Here is a 24,958-nt window from a genome sequence, read left to right as displayed (position 1 = left end):
TCATAACGATTCAGCACCCTCGTTGGAAAGCTCCTCGACTAGTATTCACAACAACAAATTGAAGTTTTTAACGACATTGACTAGCTATACAGCCATTGCATGGTCGGCTCGATGCCCGAAGGCGTTTATGGAGCGTTTAAATATTTTGTGCAGTTGGTCAGGAACAAGTGGAAGACGCCATTTTGGTAGGCCGTCATCTTGGTTTTGTGAGTTGTTTTGGTTTGGTTTGTTGACTATTTTGATGTGTTATCTTCACAACGTCTGCTTTCATCATCACCCGTTTGATCAGCTTGGCACTCCGCTAACAACGATGGTGGAGTACTGGTCGAGTTCGGACGTAGTAGTAACGATGACAGTAAGCGATATTAGGACCAAAGTCGTGAGACAGTGAAATGAAGGTCGGTTATCCAATATGTAGGATACAGCCCTCGGAAGTGAGTAGGCATACCCCACCCCCAAAAAAAACCCTAACCATAATGGGTTTTGGAGTGTATGCTGACTCGGGTGTTGACGCGGTTTCACATTTGTACAGCGTTGGATTGGTTTCCGTCATAGAAAATAGTATGTCATTGATCCATTTATGGTAAACCCTCAACGAGGCGGATAAAGAAGAGTTGACCGAGCACGTTCGTTTAGCTGTGTGGACTGAGACGTGACTGTAATGGACTAATTATATTCAGACGTTTTAAACGTGTATTTATATACATCTGGGTTTCGCACAGCTCTTAGAACCTGACAACTGAATTTGAGTTCTGCTGCTAACATTACATTGGAATGAAATGCAATTATTTCACATTCAGTGAAAGACTTGTCTGTAGGTTAAAGATAAAAGAATAGGGACAGGGATTGCTCTGTCATCTACCGGATATGGAAAAATAAGAAAGCCAAATTATCATAACTCCTTACCTCCATCTCTATCATGGTTTATTCAGTTTCATTGTCGACGTTAACATGAGAAATGATCATGAAACCGAACAAAACTAAATATTTTCCTTAAACAAGCGAACAACGTTCAATCCTCACTCCTCAATATAATCCAATTTCTGCCTCTTAGGTCACATATATATATATACAACAATAACGACTTCTTTTAGCTCACCTGTCCCACAGGGCCAAGTGAGCTTTTCTCATCACTTGGCGTCCTCCGTCGTCCGTCGTCGCCGTCCGTCGTCGTTAACTTTTACAAAAATCTTCTCCTCTGAAACTACTGGGCCAAATTAAACCAAACTTAGCCAAAATCATCATTGGAGTATCTAGTTTAAAAAATGTGTGGCGTGACCCGCCAAACCAACCAAAGATGGCCGCCATGGCTAAAAAAAGAACACAGGGGTAAAACGCAGTTTTTGGCTTATAACTCAAAAACCAACGCATATAGAGCAAATCTGACATGAAGTGAAATTAATTATCAGGTCAAGATCTATCTGCCCTGAAATTTTCAGATGAATCGGACAACCCGTTGTTAGGTTGCTGCCCCTGAATTGGTAATTTTAGGGAAATTTTGCTGTTTTTGGTTATTATCTTGAATATTATTATAGATAGAGATAAACGTACGCTGCACTCGTCTTATATTAATAAGAAAGAAAGCTGAAAACCAACTAAAGTTGTTAAAAAAAAATAACAAAACATATAACATACCAACAAAATGCTACTAATATCTTTACTTATAAAACCAAAATGCCAACAAACAAACAACAGCTGACATGGTAATAAATATGATGTTTCGAAGCATCCCATGAAAGCTGAAACTAATGCCCTCTTTATGTTTATCAAGGTGGTTATACATGTAGTCATCCGCAAAGTGTAATATTTGTTGCAGGGACATTAAAGCCAGGATGTTCACATTGTCATTAAGATCCATCTCTGATTCATAATTTTTTACTGGTAGGATATGTGACCTAGGTAATCCCATAATCTGTGAAACTCTTTCGACTGTTTCCTTGACCAAAGGACTGTAAAAAACATTAGATAAATCTTCCTCTGTTTTTTCACAAATCTTGTCTATCTTTGTTAGCAAAACTACTTGCGGAATACCTACAATGTATATAAGAAAGAGTTGAATTAGAATGATTGCACATGCTCTCATATGTTTGTGTTTCCGATGCAAATGTCATATAAGTATTTTTCAAAGTTAATTTTACTCATGGATGGAATTTTTCTATCGAGTTTCTGAAAAAAAATGACAATGATATTGTCTGAGATGCTGCCAAGTGTTATGTTTATAAAAGCTAAAAAAAAAATAGAAAGAAGAAGACCCTAATCATTATTTGAGCTTTTCTCATCTCATTTCATACTTTGTCGTTTTCAGATAAAATTTAGTAGAATGCATTGGCGTGGTGTTATTAAACCGAAACAACAAACCACTCAACCATAAGTTTAAGTTGTTTTTCATATATGATAATTCAAATGGGATCATTTTTATAAATGTTGAAATATTTTATAAAATAATAAAAGCAATTAAAGTTCTTTACTGTCATACCTCGTTGGTTCATGCGCATCTGTAACTTTTTTAACCTTTCGGCGACCTTTTCTGCCATAACGTCAACGGTGGTGCCATCTAAAACAAGCACTACACAATGAATTGTTTCACTGATGTGTGCACTCTCTACAAAACCTAGTGTGTCTGTTGAAACAGGGACCGATGGATTGAACTACAAAACAGAATGCAAATAATCATAATATGAGATTGAATTCACTAGATTTGTTTCTAGGTTTCTTTCAAAATAGAGTCGAACTGATATCAGCTAAAGATCCGATAAATTTTAAAACATTAAACTATATCTTTCCATTTGGAATGTGACAAAGGAATTTTAGACCCAAAAATAATATCCAATTTCCCGTCCAATATTACCTTTTTCTATCATTAGGCATTGTTTTCTGATTAAGGTTATTACTTATTATCCAAAGTTTTATTCTAATGAAAATGAAATGACCACTTAAAAAAGTTCAATATCAAGGAAGTAGAAATATAGACATCAAAATTAGGAAGGAAAGGCTGTATAATGTAGTTTAAAGTTTTGAAGTATAACAAATTCAAATCGTTATCATATATTTGGCCACACTTATCGCCTTTTTGATATTATCAGCTCTTATTCATCGCTCTAGAATTTCATATATTTGGCGTCGTGTGTCGTATTGTAGAGAATACGCATCTGTTAAAGTTGATGCTGTTAATCTGTTTGCATCTTTTAATCATTAAAATGAAGCAACTAAAATATAGAACGGGTATCCCAAAATTAAATAAATTTTGTTGGCTTTTTGTCTCTTAAGGTTGTGTTGGAAATGAGTATTGAGAAGCTCATATAAGAGACAGTTTTTAATGCAAATACTAGAAGCAATCTCAAATGTCTGTACCAAGTCAGGAATATGACAGTTGTTATCCATTTGGTAGATGTGTTTGAGCTTTTAATTTTTGCCATTTGATAAGAGACTTTCCATTCTGCAGATAGTATTACATTTTTCATTATACTTTTAAACTTTTCAAACAATTATTCTGAAAATCATTTATAATATATAGTTTTTTTATAACCAACATTATCTTAGGAAGCAAATAGAAAGAAAATAAAACAATTCACAGAAGCAGCGTGAAAAATAATAAGGTGTCAGTTGATTAGATTTGTGTTACCTGGTATCCATCTTGGATGTTTCCATCAAGCAAATAACAAATTTCATTCGCATCTACTCCTTGGTCAGCTTCAATTCCTCTCGTGTCATGAAGTCGGAAATTCATTGGCTTCCCTCTTATTCCTTTTCTAATTTGATACATTCTATACTAAAAGGGGGAAAATGAACTCGATTAAAGGGATATATATAAATGCCGACTGGAAATATATAGATTAACGGCCGTTTGTCGTAATACTCTACAAAAGAGTGCGATAAAAGATAAAAAGACCTTATCTTTAAAAGTAAAGAAAAAAACAATAGTATGGTAAATCATTTTACGATTAAAGTTCGAACTTGTTTTTTAAGAATTTCTAGGTGCATTGTTTCCCATACATTGCTGATTAAAGGCTGAATGATATTGTGCATCAATATACATGTACATATGGCAAAAATTAGTATGCAATGAAATGTCGTTTGGTTATCAAAAACAGTTATGGTAGGCTTTGTTGTTCAAATATACCCTGGTATGGTCCGAGCAGATGAAACCACTTGAATGTTATTCATAAAGCGATATCAATTTATTTAAAAATTTACACAACTGTCGATTCAACTATAAAGGAGAGGAAACTGATGTGGTTTCTTTTAGGCATACAAAACACCATCTGTTTAAAACCCTTACACCTCGTAAGATCGTACAAATAAAACGTATTATACTCATGGTTAACTCCATGTCACTTTTATACATATACAGTCGTTAATTACAGCCGACAATAATACATGTACTTCAGTTATTAGATATTTAAACCTACCACAGTTGTAAGACTATGCTCTGCATTACCACTACACGCCTGACTTGTTATATATCCTCTGAATATTGAGTTTATAGTGTTGAAGAAACTTGACTTTCCTGAGCCTACCTGTCCCACCAATAAAATCCGTGCTTGATGAATTTTTAAACCCGGCAAAGGTCTATATTTTTCAACCTTTTCCTTTAGCTCAGCCAGCAGCTGCAATGACAAAAACAAATTAAAGAAATATCCATTTTATTTTTAAGAATTGATCTTATGCAAACATGAAAAGACGAAGTAAAAAAAATGTTTTTTAGCTATCGTCAGCACACAGGTATTTCAGTTTTGCCGGATGAGTGCAGTTGTTCATACTATTTTGTACGGTATAGTTTGCAATTGTCATATATTTGGTAAATACTGAATAAATAGTTATCAAAGGTACCAGGATTATTATTTAATATTCAGGGCGCGCGTTTCGTCTACATTAGACTCATCAGTGACGCTCATATCAAAATAGTTATAAAGCCAAACAAGTACAAAGTTGAAAAGCATCGAGAGCCTAAAATTCCAGAAAGTTGTGCCAAATATGACTAAAATAATCTATTCATGGGTTTTCGAAAAATTAAAAGTTTTGTAAACAGGAAATTTATAAAAACGACCATATAATTGATATTCATGTCAACAGCGAAAACAAAACAAGACAAATTGTATTAGGTGAACTTGAGGGAACCGTAACCTAAGATAATCATGCCAATATTTGAACACTAACTGGCTATAGTATTAATGCTATCCCCAGTGATTGAGAGTCCACTGGCACTAACCCTGTGGTAATTTATAAAACATCAGATGTCAATTCGAGTGTGTTGAAACGTGAGAGAAAAATATCGTTTGACCATACAGATGTAGAACGTTCAAAACTGCAGTGACAAAGTCAATGGTTGTCTTTTGACTGATAAAACAATAAAACTGAAATTATAAGCGTTTGCCTTGTAAATTTTGTTCTTTGTCATGAGCTCACGTGTTTTCTATCATTTTATGCAGCTCGCGGTTGTGGATGTCTTATCCTCTTTTCCAATTTTGCAATTTAACATAATGAAGTATAAGTGTTTTCAGTTCTGTTAAAAAAATTCTGGAAGATACCAATATTATTATATAGTATTCCATCAATTCTGCTTGAACATAGATCAATAAGTTGGTTCTTTATGTGTTTATCTTTTGACATTAGTAAAGAGGTTTAAATCAATACCTCATAACATAGAACAAAACTTGTATTCTAATTACTTCATATAGACTAAATGTTACTAGCAACTTATTCCAGACGAAGTAAATTTTATTACACCAATTAAAACATGTTTGATAGCGTACTGCTATTGGATGCTGGTATACACGAAATATTCACTTCTTTAGTGTTAAATATATTTAAAATTTTATGTTGTTGTCTTCCAAACTTATTTCGATAGGTACAAATGCACATTATGTTCTTACCTTTGTATTCCATTTAGGTGTCTTTCTCCATGGCTCCTCTAAAAGTACAATAACAGCTATGCCAATTTATAAGATGTTCAATTATTATTATCACCCTGTTTGATACATTGACTATTTCACTTGCTTGATAAGCATACTTCTGTATTTTAAAGCAACATTCTAAACATATTTTGAATAATATATATACCTTCAAAGCCATCCATGAATATCACCAAAACATATTAAGAAATTATAATAACGACGATTCAAATAAAAAAAAATCTGAATTTCAAGGTATTTGAATAAATTACTATTTTTGGAAATCAATGATATCAAATTTAAATCCATCAGGAGGTGACTTTACTTTTTGTCTGCTATTCTTTCTTTTTTCTCCTAAAAGAATATCTTTATTGCACTTTTCTTTGCTGTTCTGACAATGTGTCTGCTATTCTGTTTATAACTTCATTGGCTTTATCGCTTATTTAACATTGAAAAATGTCTGTTTTGCATTTTTTAGCATTCGTGGTGGAGATGATACAATAAACAACATTTGAGATCGCCCAAGGTTTTAGAGGTGTGCGTGTTGATCAGTCCATAGTTTACTATGTTGTGTTATGTTTATTGTTGTTGGTCTGTTTGTCCATGTTTTTGCCATGATGTGGTCAGTTATTTTCGACTTATGATTTTGAATGTAACCTCGGCATCTTTCGTCTCTCTTTGTCAAGGTAGTTTATCATCCCAGAAGTTGCATTTCTTTTCCAGTTATTTTGAGTAAAATATACTCATTGTTTAAACGTACATTTCCTAAATCATTAATGAATTTGTTTGTTTTGTTTTTTGTTTGCTTGTTTACCTTTTAAATTGATCAGGTCATGATAGATGCTTACATTATAAATGTCACTCACCCTCAACTAAATATACTTCAATGTCTTTTACTCTCAGGTTGCCATTAGCAATAGACTTATAATTTTCGTCATTCATTGTGTAGGATGCTCCAAAATTTGTTTTTCCATTCAAGTTGAAAATTGTACCATCAAAGTTAACTTTGCCAGAAAAGGTTTGCAAATCTCGGTCACCAAATGTTGGTCCATAGTCAGCATGGTCATATATGCTATTTCGATAATTAGCTATTGGCATTTTTACCGGTGACCATGTGTCATTTTGATAAAGTTTGAAAAGGAAAGCTTTTGTGTCCGATTGAAAGTTTCCAATACTTCTCCAACTGACTGAAGTGTATCCTCCATATATGAAATTATCATGATTATAAAGGATCGTAACAGTTGGGCCTTTATTGTTACAAGCATTATGGAAAGCTGTTGAGGTACACCCGTCTCCAGAAGCCTTATACAAAAGTGTGTACTTTTTCATACCACCAATCCACTTTGTCATTTGGCTTCGATCTTCCTTTCTAAATTCGACAATCATTTTGATAACCTGCAACTGTTATTGAATTGTTTCGATGAATATATTGTCTTATGATTTCACTACTCCCTACCTTAATATCCTTTGATTAATTCAAAACATTATCCAACGACAACTTACTTCCTGTTCGTTTATACCAAGGTTATATGTAATATCTTCCGTCATCCGTGACTTACGTCGTCTATGATAACGTTTAACTGGTTATATACCTCTAGTGTACTTTCGTTTCGTAGAAAGGCGATTTTCTACTTTCTCCTATTACATGTATTAGTAAGGGAAACATTTAATTTTGAACAAATAAGAACAATGTTTAATCGAATACATCAAATTTAGTAACGAGTGTATGTCAGCGCAAAATTTTCTTTTACGATTATAACAAAGCGGAAATAATCACCGAAAAAGTTGTGATATGTTTGATATTCAGGTAGTAATTTAGGAAAAAACAATAAAATTTAACGCATTAACATGATTTAGTATGTGGATAAATAAACTCATCATAGATACCAGGACCAAACCCAGTATATACGCCAGACGCGCGCGTCGTCCACAAAAGACTCATCAGTGATGCCCGAATCCAAAAAAGCTGAAAAATTACCGCACAACGTATCATTCACTAACTGCATTAGGGACGTGTAAACTACTTTTCAAGTGTGGTTTATGTTTTTTTACTATACAAATAATTGAAGCAAGTGAAGGTATACAATAATCTTTTTATATAATATTCGTCGAGTCTTGACTGGAAAAAAACGCAACGTCACAACAACAAACTCAGAGAACAGCAAAACAATTTGTTTAGCTTCACAGTTTAAATTTCACTAACGAAGAACTGTTATTAAATGTAAGTTAACCACATATAGATCTCCCAATTGATACGATATTCCCGTGCTTGCATTTCCTATCATGATTTTCTTGATAAAGGGTTACTGCTCACAAGGAAGCTATTAAACCAAGAGTTCCAAATGGTGAAGTTGAAATCATCTTTTCGTAAATTTTACGGACGCCATCACGAGTTGGTTGACCGTTATGGAATAACCGTTTCACAAATGATATCGGATATGTTCATCACGTCGTAACTACAATCACCTTCCCTTTCATAAATTTGACCTACTTAATTAGACTATTTACCGGATTTGTAATCACATAAGCAACACGACGGGTGCCGCATGTGGAGCAGGATCTGCTTACCCTTCCGGAGCACCTGAGATCACCCCTAGTTTTTGGTGGGGTTCGTGTTGTTTATTCTTAAGTTTTCTATGTTGTGTCATGTCAAAAATAGGTTTTTTATGTATAGCTGTGTTAGTTAATGAAGTGTGGTTTAGTATGCCCATTTGTGGGCATTATCTTTTCTGGTCTATGCGTCCGTCTGTTTGTCTGTCCCGCTAAGTTAAAATTTTAAGTCAAGGTAGTTTTTGATGAAGTTGAAATCAAATCAACTTGCAACTCAGTACACATGTTCCCAATGATATGATCTTTCGAATTTTAATGCCAAATTAGAGTTTTGACCCCAATTACACGGTCCACTGAACAAAGTAAGTGATAGTGCGATAAGGATATGTGCGTACTATGGACACATTTTTTTTTATATGAATTCAAATTGTTTAAAAAAAATTGGGAACTGAAAACTAACAACTTAAGTAAGCATAGTATGGTATATTGTGACATGTTAACGACTTATTTTCTGATATTTTGTAATCTTGTGTAGACATCTCAGATTCAGTGTTGGCCTCTATTATCGTAGACATTTGTGCATATGATTGAGTTCAATTGGTATTCAAATATAGTTTTGATAATTCTGTGGCAATACAGTAAAACAAATATGTAGAAAATTGTAGATAAAACCTGATTTTATAGTTAGCAATACATTTCAATTGTATGACAGTCGCAATAAATTCATTTTATTAATAATCATATGTGAACAAAACTTATAAACATTCTAAGTAATAGACTCCACTAAATGATTAAAGATCTTTTAAATCAGTTTACACTAGTTTTGAAAAAAAAAAATATTTATAAAATATTAAAGCGGAATATTTTACCAAATCAACATGTCAATCAATTTGGAAGATAAACAAACATTCCGAAAAAGGTTGTACAGTCATCATCAGATTTCAGGAAAAAATCTAAATGCCTGGAAATTTCAGGCAATATCTTAAGTTCTAGGCGTGAGCTTATTGCCTAAAATTTACGCTTAATGCTTAGTTTTATTCATTGCCGCTAACATATACAAATGTACAATTTAAGGCGACTAGAAGGATGCATAATACGTATCAAAAATATATATTTTAAATATATAAAAATATGTTGAAGTATCTTTAACTGTGTTTGTTAACTTTACTATCTAACTAAAATGTTTAATGCTCATCAGTGATGCTGTAATATTTAAAAAAAAAAAAAAAGGACTAAAGGAAGTGCAAATTTTAGGAGCATAAAATGCTTAAAATTTCGAAAGTACACGACTAGCACTATCATGTTCAAATAAAGGCAATGTAGGATATTGACAATGAGACAACTCGCCACAAGAGACCAAATGCATTAGAACCTAACTATAGGTTGTTTAACATCTTATTTATTTCTAAAAATATATAATTGATACCAACATGTATGGAATTACAAAATAATAAATAAATCACACCGATAACCAAGTTAATTTTTTATAAGGACTTCACAGATAATTCATATCTAAAACATATATTTTGGAACAACAAAGCAAGGAATTTCAAAATAGTAAACTAAAAATACCAATAGCCAAAGCTTGTTAAATTCATTTATTTAAAGAATACGGGAAAAAATATAATCTACTGTGAAACATATGTTTTATAAGCATACGATTTATAAACATATGTTTTTATAAGCAACAAAGCAAAGAAATCACAAAAAAGTAATAACAAAATCGTGCTGTGTAACATTGATTTTTGAAGAAAAAAAACGCATGATAATAATTGTGTCCATAACGACTACAGCACTGTACAAAGTATGACCACTGAAATATATTACCATGATAACCGTCGTGGAACGAATTGTTGATATTAAATCTTTTCGATCTTAATAGTTGTGCATTCAATGTTTCAATTTATTCAGTTTGTGAATCCAAAAATAAAAACCACACAAATTAAATAACATCAATCAAGTAAATAGATTTAAGCAGAATACATTTCAAAAAGGTATTATCTGTAAGAAAAAAAGTAGTTCATTGTGTCAGCAAAATCTGTGTTTAAATGACACAAAAGTTAATTTTAAACATGTTTTTAATTTTTTTTTAGAGAAACCTTTAACCAATTCTTACATGTATACATTTTAAGCGTATAGTTATGAACATGATTATCCACCAAACATTTATACATAATAAAATCAAATGTTTTTCTCCCTAATACTCAGCTTTTTCATTTTTCCCTCTTCATTTTGGTCAAGGTAGTTGTCCATGTAGTCATCACAAAAATGTAAAATATGTTGCAAGGTTATCAAAGTTAGAATGTTGACGTTATCATTTAGCTCCATCTCCGATTCGTAATTCTTAATTGGAAGAATGTGTGACCTTGGAAGTCCTATTATCTGTGATACTCTGTCTATCGTTTGCTGAATAACGAAGCTGGAGAAAACCTTCGAAAGGTCTTCACATGAAGTTTCGCACATCTTATCTATCTTTGTTAGCAAAACCACTTGTGGAACTCCTATAATATGTTTGACAATATTTTACTACATTCAACTATAATCATAGTAAACATACTAAAAAAAGAACAATGGCAAGGACAGAGGCAAGATATTGTTTTAGGTCTTTTCTGCCTCGGTTCGTAAAATACATTTGAAAAGAAAAAAAAACACAACTTCCAATCACAAAATTTACTTAAAATACGTCTTTCCAAAACAGACATATGTTGCCGGATTTGTTTACCATTCCAAAACACCTGAGATCGGTTTAAGTGAATATGAGGTTGTTATGTCAAACTTTTAATCTAGTGTGTTTAGAACGTGTCCTTTCATTTTTTATTTTTTTTTAAATGTACAAACACTGTCGTTTTTTTCTTTGAATAATAATGTTGATGTTTTTTTCTGGTGAGTCCTGATAGTTTTTTTTTTATATATCTATTGATGTACTTAAAAATTCCATGAACGTGTATTTATTTTAGAAAATCTAAAATCTTCACGCTCGATGGAGACCTCAAGTAAAGACTATCAGTGCACGGCTGACGAGTATAAACTCAGACTATCAGTGTACGGCTGACGAGTATAAACTCAGACTATCAGTGTCCGCCATTTTTTTGGTAGTATCCAGAACGGAATCCTTCTAGTCGTAATGAGGATGTAAAGTAATATATTTTCAGTGTGAACAGTTCCCCTTCGAAATTCTATGAAAGTCCCATGGTGGATGGTTTCGATGCTTAATTTCAGAATACATCAAACATTCAGGCGCCGCCTTATTGGTTTCACCAGTTTAGAAGAACTTATCATGTGAATCAATTTTGAATTGTTTAATTGTTCTCGACATAAATAAGAAAGTTTGAGACTCCCAAAAAATAAAATCAAAAGGAATTATTATTATAATTTCGTTGGAACTCCAAACCAGAACATTTTCAAAATCAAAAGGTAGCTTACATTTACACATTCAAACAAATTTGTTTTTTTTGTAAGTCGATTTGCACATGGTATGTTAAAAGTCCCTTGACTATGAAGGTTAAATTCCCATATCTCAAATCAATAGAATTTAATTCCTGTCACTCTGTAACGATATTCAAAACAAATTACTAAAAACTAAATATGTTTTTCTGTAACCTATCCAAATAAAAGATTGTATTTTATTAGTAAATTGATCTAGGCAAACTGACAAGTTAAAGTCCTTTATTTCTGTAGCTGAAAACATTTTTTTTTACAATTGATTTTTTATTCGTTGATTCAAGTAATTACACGTTTTATGATGTTTCATCAAAATACTTCTTTTTTGTATAAAAAGTCAAATAATCACCGGACAAACGGACAGAATGACAGCTAACATAAGTGAAAGAAAAACTGTGACGCACAAAATGGGTGTTGTAAATATGTGTTCAGCTAAGTTGTTGCACATTGAATTGAACACCCATCAACAATCATATAATATCTTGCATATTCTATTTTATTCACACTTTTAGTCACTTTAGCCAAAGATGAAAAAATCAACAAAACAAAATTTCAAATAACTTTGACCAATCAATAAAATTATACATTCGAAATAACTGAAACAAATAATAAATATATTTCACTTCCAAACCGAGTTTCTCGACTTTTTCAGAAAATTGACTCAACAATGGAAGATTGTTCCTATGAAACTGCTCTTTGAATGAGAAATATAAAACGTAAGGTTGATAACTGTTTTTGTTGTTGAACATTTTAAACTTACCAATTAACAAATTTTATTTATTCATGTACAGCCTCCTTCGTATGGTCTTCTTGTAACTTTTTAGTTTAAATTTATACTGACCTTTTTGATTCATGCGACTCTGAAGTGCCTTCATCCTTTCAATAACCTTCTCTGGCATGACATCAATTGTGCTGCCATCTATGACAAACACCACACAATGTATTTTGTCTGATAGATGAGGGATAGTCACAAACCCTGGAATGTCTGTTGATAGGGGAACTGAAGGATTGAGCTGAAAATTGTACATTAATTTTTTAATTTGTATAGTACATATAAATAGAACACTGTATATTTTGGAAAGTATGATGCTCCTCAACTCAACTTTGTACATGTTTGGCTTTATAACTATTTTGATTTGAGCGTCACTGGTGAATCTTATGTAGACGATACGCGCGTCTGCCGTATTTAATTATAATCCTGGAACGTTTGATAACTATTCACGCTAGATATGATCAAAGCTGTAGTGCATGTTCGTGGGCGTTTTCTTTCTATGTATTAGAATAATTTCTTTGCCAGTAAGAGATTTAAATGTATACGTATATGAAAAAAACATTTATGGAGCAGGATCTCCTTACCCTTCCGGAGCGCCTGAGATTACCCCCCTTTTTGGTGGGGTTCGTTTTGATAAGCCTTTAGTGTTCTATGTTGTGTTTTGTTTGCTATTATATGTCTGTTTGTCTTTTTCTTTTTAGTCATGGCGTTGTCAGTTTATTTTCGAACTATGAATTTAACTGTCCTTTTAGTATCTTTCGCTCCTTTTTTATTGCAGTTTTTACGTTGCTGCTTAGATTCGGTCATTTAGGTTATGTAAGTTTCGCACAAAAGAAATATCAGCTTATATAGTCACAGAAGATTTCATGTATGTGTCAATAATGAAATTCACTCAATCGGATCACAACGAAGTGATTTGTGTGATTCATTATAAAGTTTTCATTGATCAACAATGGTAATTGCATAGGCACAGAAATAAACAAACTCGCTGGGGATTATAATTTAACATAGTCAATACTTGAAATAAAATGCTTAGAATTGTCTACTGTTCATACCCAGTTTTGTAAGGACAATACATTGTATTGTCTGAAATGTTGGTGGTTTTTTTTTCGATATGAACTATCATTTTTTCAGATATGACAATCGATTACCGGTGCTCAAAATATGGTGGTCCATTTTGATTGTACATTCAACCAAGAAAATCAGTGTTTCGGATGAACTCCAGTGTGCGTTGCTACAGTAAAACGTCACCTTATGGTTTTGTTACCATACATGTGATTCAGAGTCAACTGGGAAAATGTCACTATACAGAATTGACAACATCGGTAAAATAACACAGATTATACGACCTTTCTTTTGTCTTTAGAAGTAATTATTTCATGAATGTGACCGTTATAGTTGTGTTGCCGATTTCAGTTGTCCATTCTCATAACTATTTTGGTTGGCTCCTATATCTTGCTACCTCTACTGATAAAGTCCGCCAGAAATGAATATGCTATCTCGTCACGTACCAATTATGATATGGAAACAACATAATATTTGGTAGAAGGTATCTGCAGCTTCCTATACATGAGATATCTTCTATTCATTTATTTCTTTTAGCTGATACCATTTCTAGGGGCCGTCTAAAACTCGCAATGAGGTGAATGTGTTTAGTCCGTGTTGAAGGCCTTACAATGACTTTTCTTTGCATGCATATTATGTGTTTTTACTGTGAATGTTATTGGATTTGTTTCACGGATGGATACCATATATCTGTTGTGTTTCTATTATACTGATTACTAATATTCCTTAAGATCAACTATTGTTGCGTTTATTTTCGAAATGATTACAACATCGATACAGTCGCTGAAGTAATGAATAGTTAAACTATCAGTGATCTACTCAATCTCATTTTAAATATCATTTCAGATTATTTGTTGTCAACATAAGTACTACTAATGTTATAATATATCGAATCATAAGCTAAATGCTGTATATTTTATCAACGCAAGGAAGATACGGTTGACCAAATTTGATTCCTAATCATGAAACCACACTTCTGTTTTACTTCATTATCTATACAAATATTGCTACCTGGTGTCGATCTGGTATATGACCGTCCAATAAGAAACACATTTCATGGGCATCAATACCTTGGTTTGCCTCAATTCCTCTAGTATCATGCATTCTGAAATTTAGTGGTTCGCCTGATGTCCAGTTTCTGATTTGATACATCCGATACTACAAAAATAAATGCACTAAAACTTATGTGATACTATTTCTTTTAAAAACAATAATTGTGAATAAAAAAAACATTGATCTTAAACAAAGTTAGTGGTACCACCAATACTCAAATAATGTGAAATAATTGGGCCACCATAAAAACATAACATAACATAAACATTGAGTTCCAATGTGACTGTCAGTATGTGTACATGATACACTATATAGGAAAAACGATGATATGTATTTTTAAGATTATCATTGTACGAAAAAATTTAACAAACTATGTGACTTAAGGATGTTCTTAGATGATCTTGAGTGTAATTAAATAAATCAAGAATTTAGAATTGATACTTTAAGCTGGAAGAGTACTAATTAAAGATTAAAATAAGCTAAAAATAGTGATAGGTCATGGAGCTCCTTTTCTAGATATTTGATCTATAAAATATGGAGGGGAAAGGTTGATTCAGACTTTTACCACATATTATCATTGGAGTTATTTCGGTCTCAAAGCAAAAGAAAGAAAATCAAGAATATACTTAAATTTTGTCAAATGACCTTTTATGAGCCATTAAGTCTTATATTAAAAGATAAATAGGTGTTATTGACGTTGTATTGTATGGAAAAACACCACATTTGACACAAATTCCAAAAACCTCACCGAAGTATATCCTTAAATATTTTTTTTGTTTTAGAAAGAGAAACCATGGCCCTGAAAAGTAAAGATAAGCTGGGAACAAATGAGCTCAAAACTTTATTATGAATTTTAAGAACTTGACAAAATTTTTACATTGTTATTTCAAAGTTATTGGTACCGTTAATTCTATTGTTAACTTTTTAAGGGGGCTCGCGGGTATAAATCATTTTTTTAAAGGATTTCGCTACTTTAAACAAAAATTGTCCTTTACTGAATAGAAAAATAAAATTAAAATATGGGGTCACCGTTCTTTACGCTCACAATCTGCCTTCGAGAGAAGCATGCATTTTTGTTAAGGTACTTTTCCCCGTTGAACGAATAGGAGAAAAAAAGGTAATATAGAAAATAAAAAAAGAACTAAATTACAGAAATCGCCACAATTTTACAATAGTTTAGTTTAAGTACAGTTTAATTAAAAATATTGGTCACCGATGAGTGAAATAATTTTTTTTTCAATTTTAATGCAAAACATGGCATGGAAGATAATTTTGAGATAAAAACATTTTTAAAGTCATCATGGGCCAAAACGAATTATTTTTTTCGATATATTTTTGTCCAACATCATACGTTTGTGATTGGTAATCCAATTGCGACTCACTTTGTCCGAGCTATAGCAGATTTTTTGCATTACTATCAAACGGTCAAAACATAAATAACAATATATCATCGCCATATTTTTCGTTGTTGTGATGGTTGTTTGTTGGAGAAACCTATATTCGTTTGACATATTCTATCCTCTTTGGATTTCGATCATTAATTCTGCACATGAGAGCAATTAGATACACTAAAAATACGTAGACAAGTCATTACAAAAAAGTGAGTATTGATTAAACTAAAAGCAATACATGTAGTCCAATTGCGACTCACTTTGTCCGAGCTATAGCAGATTTTTTGCATTACTATCAAACGGTCAAAACATAAATAACAATATATCATCGCCATATTTTTCGTTGTTGTGATGGTTGTTTGTTGGAGAAACCTATATTCGTTTGACATATTCTATCCTCTTTGGATTTCGATCATTAATTCTGTACATGAGAGCAATTAGATACACTAAAAATACGTAGACAAGTCATTACAAAAAAGTGAGTATTGATTAAACTAAAAGCAATACAAATCTTTTCAATTATAATACTACTCACAACAGTTGTTACACTATGCTCTGCATTACCACTACATGCCTGACTTGTTATATAGCCTTTGAAGATTGAATTGATGGTGTTAAAGAAACTGGACTTTCCTGCTCCTACTTGTCCAACCAATAAAAGACGTGCATGAGGCACATTTAGTTCCCGAAGAGGTTTATATTGTTCTATCTTTTCTTTCAATGCATTGAGTAGCTTATATGAAAGATAAATATTGGTTATATTTAAATGCGAATTTTGCCGTTATAGCAATAGACAACTAAGATAGTTAAATATAAACTTATCAATGTACATTTTGTCCGTATATGTCAATTTTATGAGTTTTGTAAGTGAACCAACATTAGAATTGTAACTTTGCCAGAAAAAAATTCAGAGTGTTTTAATAGTTCATTGTACATTATGCCTGTTTTTGTAGCTAAGGTGTTGTTTTTTGTAATTCCAAATTCTAAGTGTGAAGATGAAAGTTATAAAGACAAAAGACTCATCAGTGACGCTCGAATCCTAAAAAGTTCAAAAGGCCAAATAAAATACGAAGTTGAAGAGCATTGAGGATCAAAATTCCTTAAAGTGTTGCCAAATATAGCTAAGGTAATCAATGCCTGAGGTAGAAAAGCCTTAGTATTTCAAAATATTCTAAATTTTGTAAACTGTTAACTTATAAATATAACCATATCAGTGATAATTTATATCAGCACAAAAGGTGCTGACTACTGAGCTTGTGATACCCTCGGGGAATTAAATCTTTACCAGCAATGGCATCGACCCAGTTGTTGTAAATAAACTCATCATAGATACCAGGACTAAATTTTGTATATACGCCAGACGCGTTTCGTCTACAAAAGACCCATCAGTGACGCTCGAATCCTAAAAAGTTCAAAAGGCCAAATTAAATACGAAGTAAAGCACGAGAAAATTGAATAGTCTTTACGATAAACCTGTTTGCAGGTTTAAAGTTTTTGGTAAGTTCCTGTAAATGTTCTTGCTACTCCCGTTATATATTGTATAAGTACGATTGTCGTATTAAAAGGAATTACAAATCCTGAAGAAATAACAAGACAAAGTTTAAGCTTATTTGTATCAATCTACTATTCTGTGAAAATATATATTTCTTGATGCGTTTTAACTGAACATTAAATCTACAGGTCAGAACTCGAAATATTGATAATAAATTAACAAAAAAATATGAACTTGATTCTAACTAACTATATATTAACAAAATCAGAAGTACGTATACCATAACTTAACTGAGTTATATGCCAAAAAGTCTTTTTCTTGGTTTTAGACAATACCTTCTGTATAAGGGTCAAGTGTATGGATATTTGTGAAATTTTACCATAAGTTTCCATACCTCAAAAGGAAGGTTACGATTGAGTACAAAGGTTATGGCCCAAACCATTTAGGAATCAGGATTTTTAAAGATCACGGACAACAACTCAAGTATACATGTAATTCTACGGATCTCTATCAAATTCTACCACTATTTTTTATATAAAAAAATGAAAAGTTGGGAATGATTTTGGGACCAAAAAACAATGCTTTTTTTATATAAATTTCTTATTTTTTAATGGGGTTTAATTCAAAGTCCTGAGTTGCTTTCATTCTTCGATATGCTGATTTTAACCGTGTATAACCATTTTAGATTTTGAAATACATTATCAAGTTGGTCCACATTGAGGTCAATATGGTCAAAAAATAAACTTACTTTGACTTTAATATTAAGTAGATAAAATGGTTTCATGTATTTCGATTTTTTTTGTCAAATTTTAATGATGGTCTAATTCGGGGTCAAAGTGTAAAGCAAAATTATATCCGTATGACATTTGATCCGGAGGTAAAATGTCACAGTAGTTGTTGTTATTTTTTTATCCGGAGGAAAATATTTCCCTGGGATATTTTTTCCTTTGCCGTGAAATTCTATCTGGGTAGTTAACTTATTGAATAGTTATTAGAAAAAAACTTATCCTTTTAAAAAAAACTATGAAATGATAATATTTAGTGTATTTGAATTAAAGCGAAATAGTTAAAAAAAAATGTATAATTGAAAAACATTCCTGAAATATTCAGGTCAATATCATCCTTTTAAAAAGAAAATTATCATGAAACATAAGAAAGAAAACCAGAAGTAATTTCAAAGATCGTAATTGTGAAAATAATAACATGATTGAATAAGGTTAGTGAAATATGTGATTATATATGTAAAAGTGAGTTGTTTTCAGAACTTAGTACAAATATAAACAATTTATAAGTAAGGTAGAAATATAGTTGCATTACTACTGTTAACAGTAATAGAAGAATTTGAGTATGATGATACTTTTAACTATATAAATAGTTTTGTCTGGGGACAAAGATGTAGTTGTTAATCATATGGAAATCAGATATATCATAGCATAACGATATATATTGGGAAAAAAGCATGTTTAACAGCTGGATAGTATTTACCTGTGAAATGTTATCTGTCTTATTAAATCAAGTTTTTAGTCATCTTTTTATATAAATGGATATATAAAAATTAAGATTCAAGGAAAATTGTCACTATGAAATAGATTCAGAAATATATTATATTAATATCTTTAAAATATAAATTCCTCATAATTACCTCCCTTTGATAAATTATGCAAATTTGTTCTACCTTTGTGAAACATTTATAATTATAGACAGGTATATATTGATTGTGAGTAACGTACATAGTAGTTAATATGACTCTATTTCACACGGTTCTGTGAAATATAGTACGGCAAATATATACCGGGACATACTATCCGCATAACACAGATAGATTTTCACTACTCTGGAAAAAATCAACCTGTGAAATACCATGCCTTGAAAAAAATTACCGGGACAAATTATCCTCAGGATAAAATATCACAGAGGAAGAAATAAACCGTTACAAAAGTTCTTATTTATGTGATTTCATCAAAATTTGATTTTATTTGATTGTTTTCCATGTTGAATCTAACTGTTTATTAGGATTTTGAAATTTGGTCAATAGTCAAATTGATCCACACGTCTAAAGGGTCCAAAATTAAACTTTGCTTTATTTCATCAAAAATACAATTCTTGGGATTTTTTTATATGGTAAATCTCACCATGCATTAGATTTTTTATTTTAAACTCCGTTTTCAAGTTGGTCAAAATCGGGGTTCAAATTTGTTCTTTTTTATACTGTGTCTAACTTTGTATCTAATTTGGATTTTAGGTTCATTATCAAATCTGTCGACATTGAGGCTCAAACGGTTCAAAATTATACTTTGGTTAATTTTATCAAAAATTTAATTCTTGTTTTTTTTGTATTGTGAATCTAACCACGTTTTTCGATTTTTGATAACGAACTTATATAGGTGAAAGCTCAATTTCAAAATTTTAAGTTCTTAGACAGCATTTACCCTTAGTTATCACGCTATGACATGTCAACTATTTAATCACAATCCAATTCATAGCTGTTTTGCTCAATCAAATTAAAATTGTTTATTGATTCATAGCTGAAAATAGATATAGCATCATATTATTATTTTAGAAATTATGTATTAACATACTGTTCATTATTCTATATTTTGAAAAAAATAATCAGAGGCAAGCTTTATAGTTTTTGTTTTAACAAATTGTATTAATGATGAATGATATTGTATATTATTATTTTTTTTAACAACTTTGGACGAGATTCGAGTAAGTTTTACATAAAATCCCCTTTTTTTGGATTGATTGAAATTATTCAATCTATGACCGATACTGATTCTGCGTCATATATTGATATATCATATATATATTACAATCCAAATGAAAACCAAAACATATGAGGTTTGGGCAAGGTGCAGCTACAATGATAAAATTTCCTTTGGCATTAATTATGAATAGTCCTGTTTGTAGTGAAGAACAGCAGTTATACACTACTCCTTTGCAGTATATAACAACAAATGATGCCGAACTGGTATTGTTTTTCTATTTTTAACTCACATATGATTATTTAAAGTTATATTGCAGTCCAAAAAGTACCTTTTCATCCCATTTTGGGGTCTTCCTCCATGGCTCATCGAGAGGTAATCTAGCAGGTAAGTCTATTTAATAAAATATTTTACATATAGTTATAAAGATTCAGGCATTCAAATTGTATATGACAGAAGCGGGTTTCTTATTCAAAGGACTCATCAGTAGTGACTTTCAAGTCATATTAAAAAAAAGAATTGTGTGTCCATTTCCAATTATCATTCAAGGCTTTAATCAATGCTGGTGAGCCATTGTCTACGACATCAAATTTACTTTGATTTACTAATTTGTTATATACATATTCCGGGAGTTTGAAGTTAGAATTAAAGTCAGGTAGTTAATACTAACCGATATGTTTTGGAATCATGTGCATGTTTTCGTAAATTGGCTCCTTTACCTTGGCCATTAGTCGTTTCATTTTATAGATTAATATTGTAACAGTATTTTAACAGTTTCATGACAAACTCAATTTGTTACTGTCTAACAGAAAAAGTCATTGATGGAATTGGAATGAAAATTTTCAAACTGGTATTTGGTTTAGATAATATGAAACATTGTTACCAATACATGTATTTGTATTTCTTGTGTTAGTGGAACAGAAAAATTTTATGTAATGGCGTGCCCTAACGGACTTGATTCCTTAATAATGATTTAGATACGAGCATGCTTTAAACTTACCCTCTACCAAATAAACTTCTATATCTTTGATTTGTAAATGACCATTAGCTATAGATTTATATGTTTCGCCATTCATGGTATATGATTGGCCAAAATTGGTGGTCCCGTTTAAATGATAATACGTTCCACTGCTGTTTATACTGCCTGTGAATGTTTTGAGATCAAATGCACCGAAAGTAGGACCAAAAGAAGCATCATCGTAAATAGAAGAATTATTACTGCCACTGAACGGCATTTTTATTGGAATCCACCTTCCATTCTGGTAAAGACGAAATAGGAAAGCATATGCATCGGCATGATAACCTCCAGCACTTCTCCAACTAACGGAAGTATACCCTCCAAATACGGAATTATTGATATTGTACAAAATAGTAACAGTTGGTCCTTTATTATTGCATTTATTATGGAATGCACCCGCAGAACATCCATCCCTTGTTGCTTTGTATAGCAGTGTGTATTTTTTGTTTCCATCAATCCATTTATTCATTTGCAACTGGTCAATCTTCTTTAATTCAACGCCCATTTCATGCAGTTTCTGTCTTAAATGTGTGATTTATATCGATCATTATTATATTTGTAGATAAATTTATCATAGATACAAGTATATTACATGATATGTTATATGTTTGACAATTTTACAATATTCCATACACTTAAATTAGGACGAAATAGATAAGATGTAAACATGATTTTTTATTATTGATTGCTTTCTGCTTTTAACAAGCTTAAAATTTCTGCGAGTACTCTCAAATCGTACTCTCGTTTTTATTTGACCCATTGGAACAATTTGTAATGTATTTTTGATATGCAATGTTAACTTATTTTGTGTTATATCTCGATTTACTGGTTGGCGTCTCTTAAAGCGCTAAAACCCATTGAATTTGTTTTCACCTGTCCAAATATACGAATATGACGAATAGCGCAGCATAGTCCTAATTCAGAACCCAGTTGTTAAAATATCACATACGCGTCCTCGTTTCTCGGGTGTTTTTTTCATATAAATATATTTTCTAGTTTGAAATGTTTTACACTAGTAATTCTTGTGCCCTTTAAAGCTTAATCAATTGATGGTTGGTGTGAGTCAATGCTCCGTGTTGAAGGCCGTAATGTAACCTTTAATTGTTTTTACACATTGTGAATTAGAGAGAGAGAGTTGTCTTATTTCGCACTGATACCACATCTTCTTATTTATATGTTAGCATACATAGGTTATCCTGCATTATCTATTGCCAAACTCTTAAACAAAGTTCAGTTGAAATAAAAATGCCGCTAAAAAACTTTAATTAGGTGAAGACGATTTTGATTTGACCTTGGTCCATTTCATTCGTGTACACAACATTCGATTTTTTTCTTAAAGTTCGATATAAAAAAGAAGATGTGGTATAATTGCCAAAGAGAGAATTTTACTAAATGGCAGAATGCTCTATCCCAAGCTAAAAATTCTAACTAAAAAAATATATGGCCATACACTGCTAGCACGGGGACACATTCTTCTGTATAGATTCAGATTTTTTTGTCAATTGTTTAATTTGATTATTGCGGAAAATATAGATTTGAAATGAGACTGTCTTTCAGAAAATAAAACAGTGCATGAAGCTGCGATAAGGGAAAGACCATATAAAAAAATTCTAAAAAAAAAATCCGATTGACAATATGATAAAAAAAAAATTATTCTGGTCAAGCAGATTTCTTTGATTAAAACTTGTGTTATATATGGTTCTATTTTTAAACAAATTGACAGTAACAAATGAATCCAATGTACAGTAGAAAAAGTGTGAAGAATCGAATCATTGTGACTCCTGGAAAATGGAACTCTTTGGTGTTTTGATTTTCTTCAATACGCTTTGTCATTAATTCGATAAATCAATTCGTATAAATTGTAACATTTAACACGATTTGAAATGATAAAAGATTGTAATTAAATGATTGATTTTCCTCGTTTGATAGGAAGCGATGATAATAATATTTTAAATACACCTATCTCAATTTATAGTTTATATTGGTTGTAGTGCATAGATCACAGGACAATAACAAATCTCCATATATTAAGTTCGAAGTAATAGACAAATATATCAATAATACCCTTAAAACTTTTCTTTTAATTACTTTGGTATTTTGATATTAAAGATCCCCCGGATTTTACAAAAAGAAACACTCACCTGAGTTCTCAGTTCAGCCTCTTTGTTTTGACATGTAATCGTTTGGGTTACCTCAGCCGTAAGAAGGATGCAATATTTTTGACAGGAAAATTTCAGGTTATCCTTCTGTGAGCTCCGTTTGAAAATTATCTTTCTTTACGATATAGCTCTTACTAATGATCCTTATTATTCATGAATACATACATTGTACATGATAACATGATTTATTTTACTTTTATTTAATACTTTAGTATTCTAAATTATGACATCATATGAGAAATAAAGGTAAAATGAAAGTAGGATTTTAGAAAATACTGAAATTTGATAAAGGATACAATCAGATCATGTGTCCAAAGAGCAATTCAATGATTTATTTAAAAAAAACAATCTTTCAATTTATCAATTTATAACATGATAATTGATTTGTTTACTTACAGTATAGTAGCATAATAAAGGTTAAGCTTTTAACCGAGCTTATAACAACATAATGTCGTATGTTTTAGCTGCAAATTCAAACTTTCTCAACAAATTTTGAGCTTTGTCCTATAAAATAAAATTATTCGTAAGTTCAACTTATAGCGTTTTATAGATTCAACATATACAACCTCGTACATTTTTTTGCTGTTCAAAAACATGTAAACTTTTTTCGCATCAATAGCGTTAACAGCAATGTATAGAGGAGATTGACTATGTAATGCTTTTGATTTTATATATATAAAAAAGTAAAATCATTTAAATCTAATATGATCGGCTCATTGGTTTTATTCCAATTGAAGCACTTGTGTAATGTGTACTATTGTTTATAGATATAGGAAGATGTGGTATGGGCGCCAACGAGAGACAACTCTCCATTCAAATAACAATTGACATTTCTTCATAACACATGATACAATTATACAGTAGCTAAGAAATATTTTTGATGTAAGATTATTAAATCACATAACAAAATTGGAAATATATAAGGAAAAAAAGAAATTAACAGAGAAAACAAATGTGCACTCTTTTATAAGTAAATGTCAGTATTCTGTTCAAAAGAAAAGAATACCTTAGTTGAATTGGGCAAAACTATAAGGAATTTTCTTTGCTCAATCTTTTTCAATTTCGTAATGTTTTTGGCCTTAAACTTTTTTGTATTCGAGTGTCACTTATAGTCTTTTGTAAACGAAACGCACGTCTGGCGCGAATATAAAATTGCAATCCTGGTATTATGAGTTTTTTGCAACCACTGAGTCGATGTCACTGCTGGTTGAGTTTTTATTCCCCGATCTTAACACCAGCCCAGAAGTCAGCACGTCTGTGTTGACAGACTTGAATTATCATCAATATTTTCATAATTCTTATAATATCTGCTTAAAGTTCTTTGAAGTTTGAAATACTTAGGGTTTTTTAACTCAGAAATAGATTACCTTAGCTGTATTTGGCAAAACATTCAGGAATATTTGGTACTCTATGCTCTTTAA

At 31.5% G+C, this 24,958-nt stretch overlaps 2 protein-coding genes across 2 annotated transcripts; both read right to left on the bottom strand.

Moving 5' to 3' along the window:
- Positions 1-1,656: 1,656 nt before the first annotated feature.
- LOC134710526 (interferon-induced protein 44-like) lies at positions 1,657-7,460 on the bottom strand. The gene is made up of 6 exons (XM_063570897.1): positions 6,758-7,460; positions 5,874-5,911; positions 4,410-4,607; positions 3,623-3,769; positions 2,477-2,648; positions 1,657-2,031 (listed from the first exon to the last, which is right to left on the bottom strand). The coding sequence occupies exons 1-6, from the start codon at positions 7,275-7,277 to the stop codon at positions 1,658-1,660; spliced, it is 1,449 nt and encodes a 482-aa protein (XP_063426967.1). The 5' UTR covers positions 7,278-7,460; the 3' UTR covers position 1,657.
- A 3,162-nt stretch (positions 7,461-10,622) lies between these two features.
- LOC134710534 (interferon-induced protein 44-like) lies at positions 10,623-21,883 on the bottom strand. Its single transcript, XM_063570905.1, has 6 exons — positions 21,361-21,883; positions 20,692-20,753; positions 16,699-16,896; positions 14,731-14,877; positions 12,724-12,895; positions 10,623-10,942 (listed from the first exon to the last, which is right to left on the bottom strand). Exons 1-6 carry the CDS (start codon positions 21,881-21,883, stop codon positions 10,623-10,625), a joined length of 1,422 nt encoding a protein of 473 aa, XP_063426975.1.
- Positions 21,884-24,958: the final 3,075 nt, after the last annotated feature.

Source organism: Mytilus trossulus, chromosome 3, assembly GCF_036588685.1.
Source record: "Mytilus trossulus isolate FHL-02 chromosome 3, PNRI_Mtr1.1.1.hap1, whole genome shotgun sequence".
In the NCBI taxonomy this organism is placed as follows: domain Eukaryota; kingdom Metazoa; phylum Mollusca; class Bivalvia; order Mytilida; family Mytilidae; genus Mytilus; species Mytilus trossulus.
This window is presented reverse-complemented; position numbering and strand designations above follow the sequence as displayed.

Excerpts from the sequence above, each read along its gene's own strand:
- LOC134710526 (XM_063570897.1), bottom strand. The coding sequence starts at position 7,277 with ATGATTGTCGAATTTAGAAAGGAAGATCGAAGCCAAATGACAAAGTGG. Across the intron at positions 5,912-6,757 it reads TGAAGTATATTTAGTTGAGG|AGGAGCCATGGAGAAAGACA; the intron begins GTGAGTGACATT and ends TTGTACTTTTAG. Across the intron at positions 3,770-4,409 it reads AGCATAGTCTTACAACTGTG|TATAGAATGTATCAAATTAG; the intron begins GTAGGTTTAAAT and ends TCCCCCTTTTAG.
- LOC134710534 (XM_063570905.1), bottom strand. The coding sequence starts at position 21,883 with ATGGGCGTTGAATTAAAGAAGATTGACCAGTTGCAAATGAATAAATGG. Across the intron at positions 20,754-21,360 it reads AGAAGTTTATTTGGTAGAGG|ACTTACCTGCTAGATTACCT; the intron begins GTAAGTTTAAAG and ends TTTATTAAATAG. Across the intron at positions 16,897-20,691 it reads CCCCAAAATGGGATGAAAAG|CTACTCAATGCATTGAAAGA; the intron begins GTACTTTTTGGA and ends CTTTCATATAAG.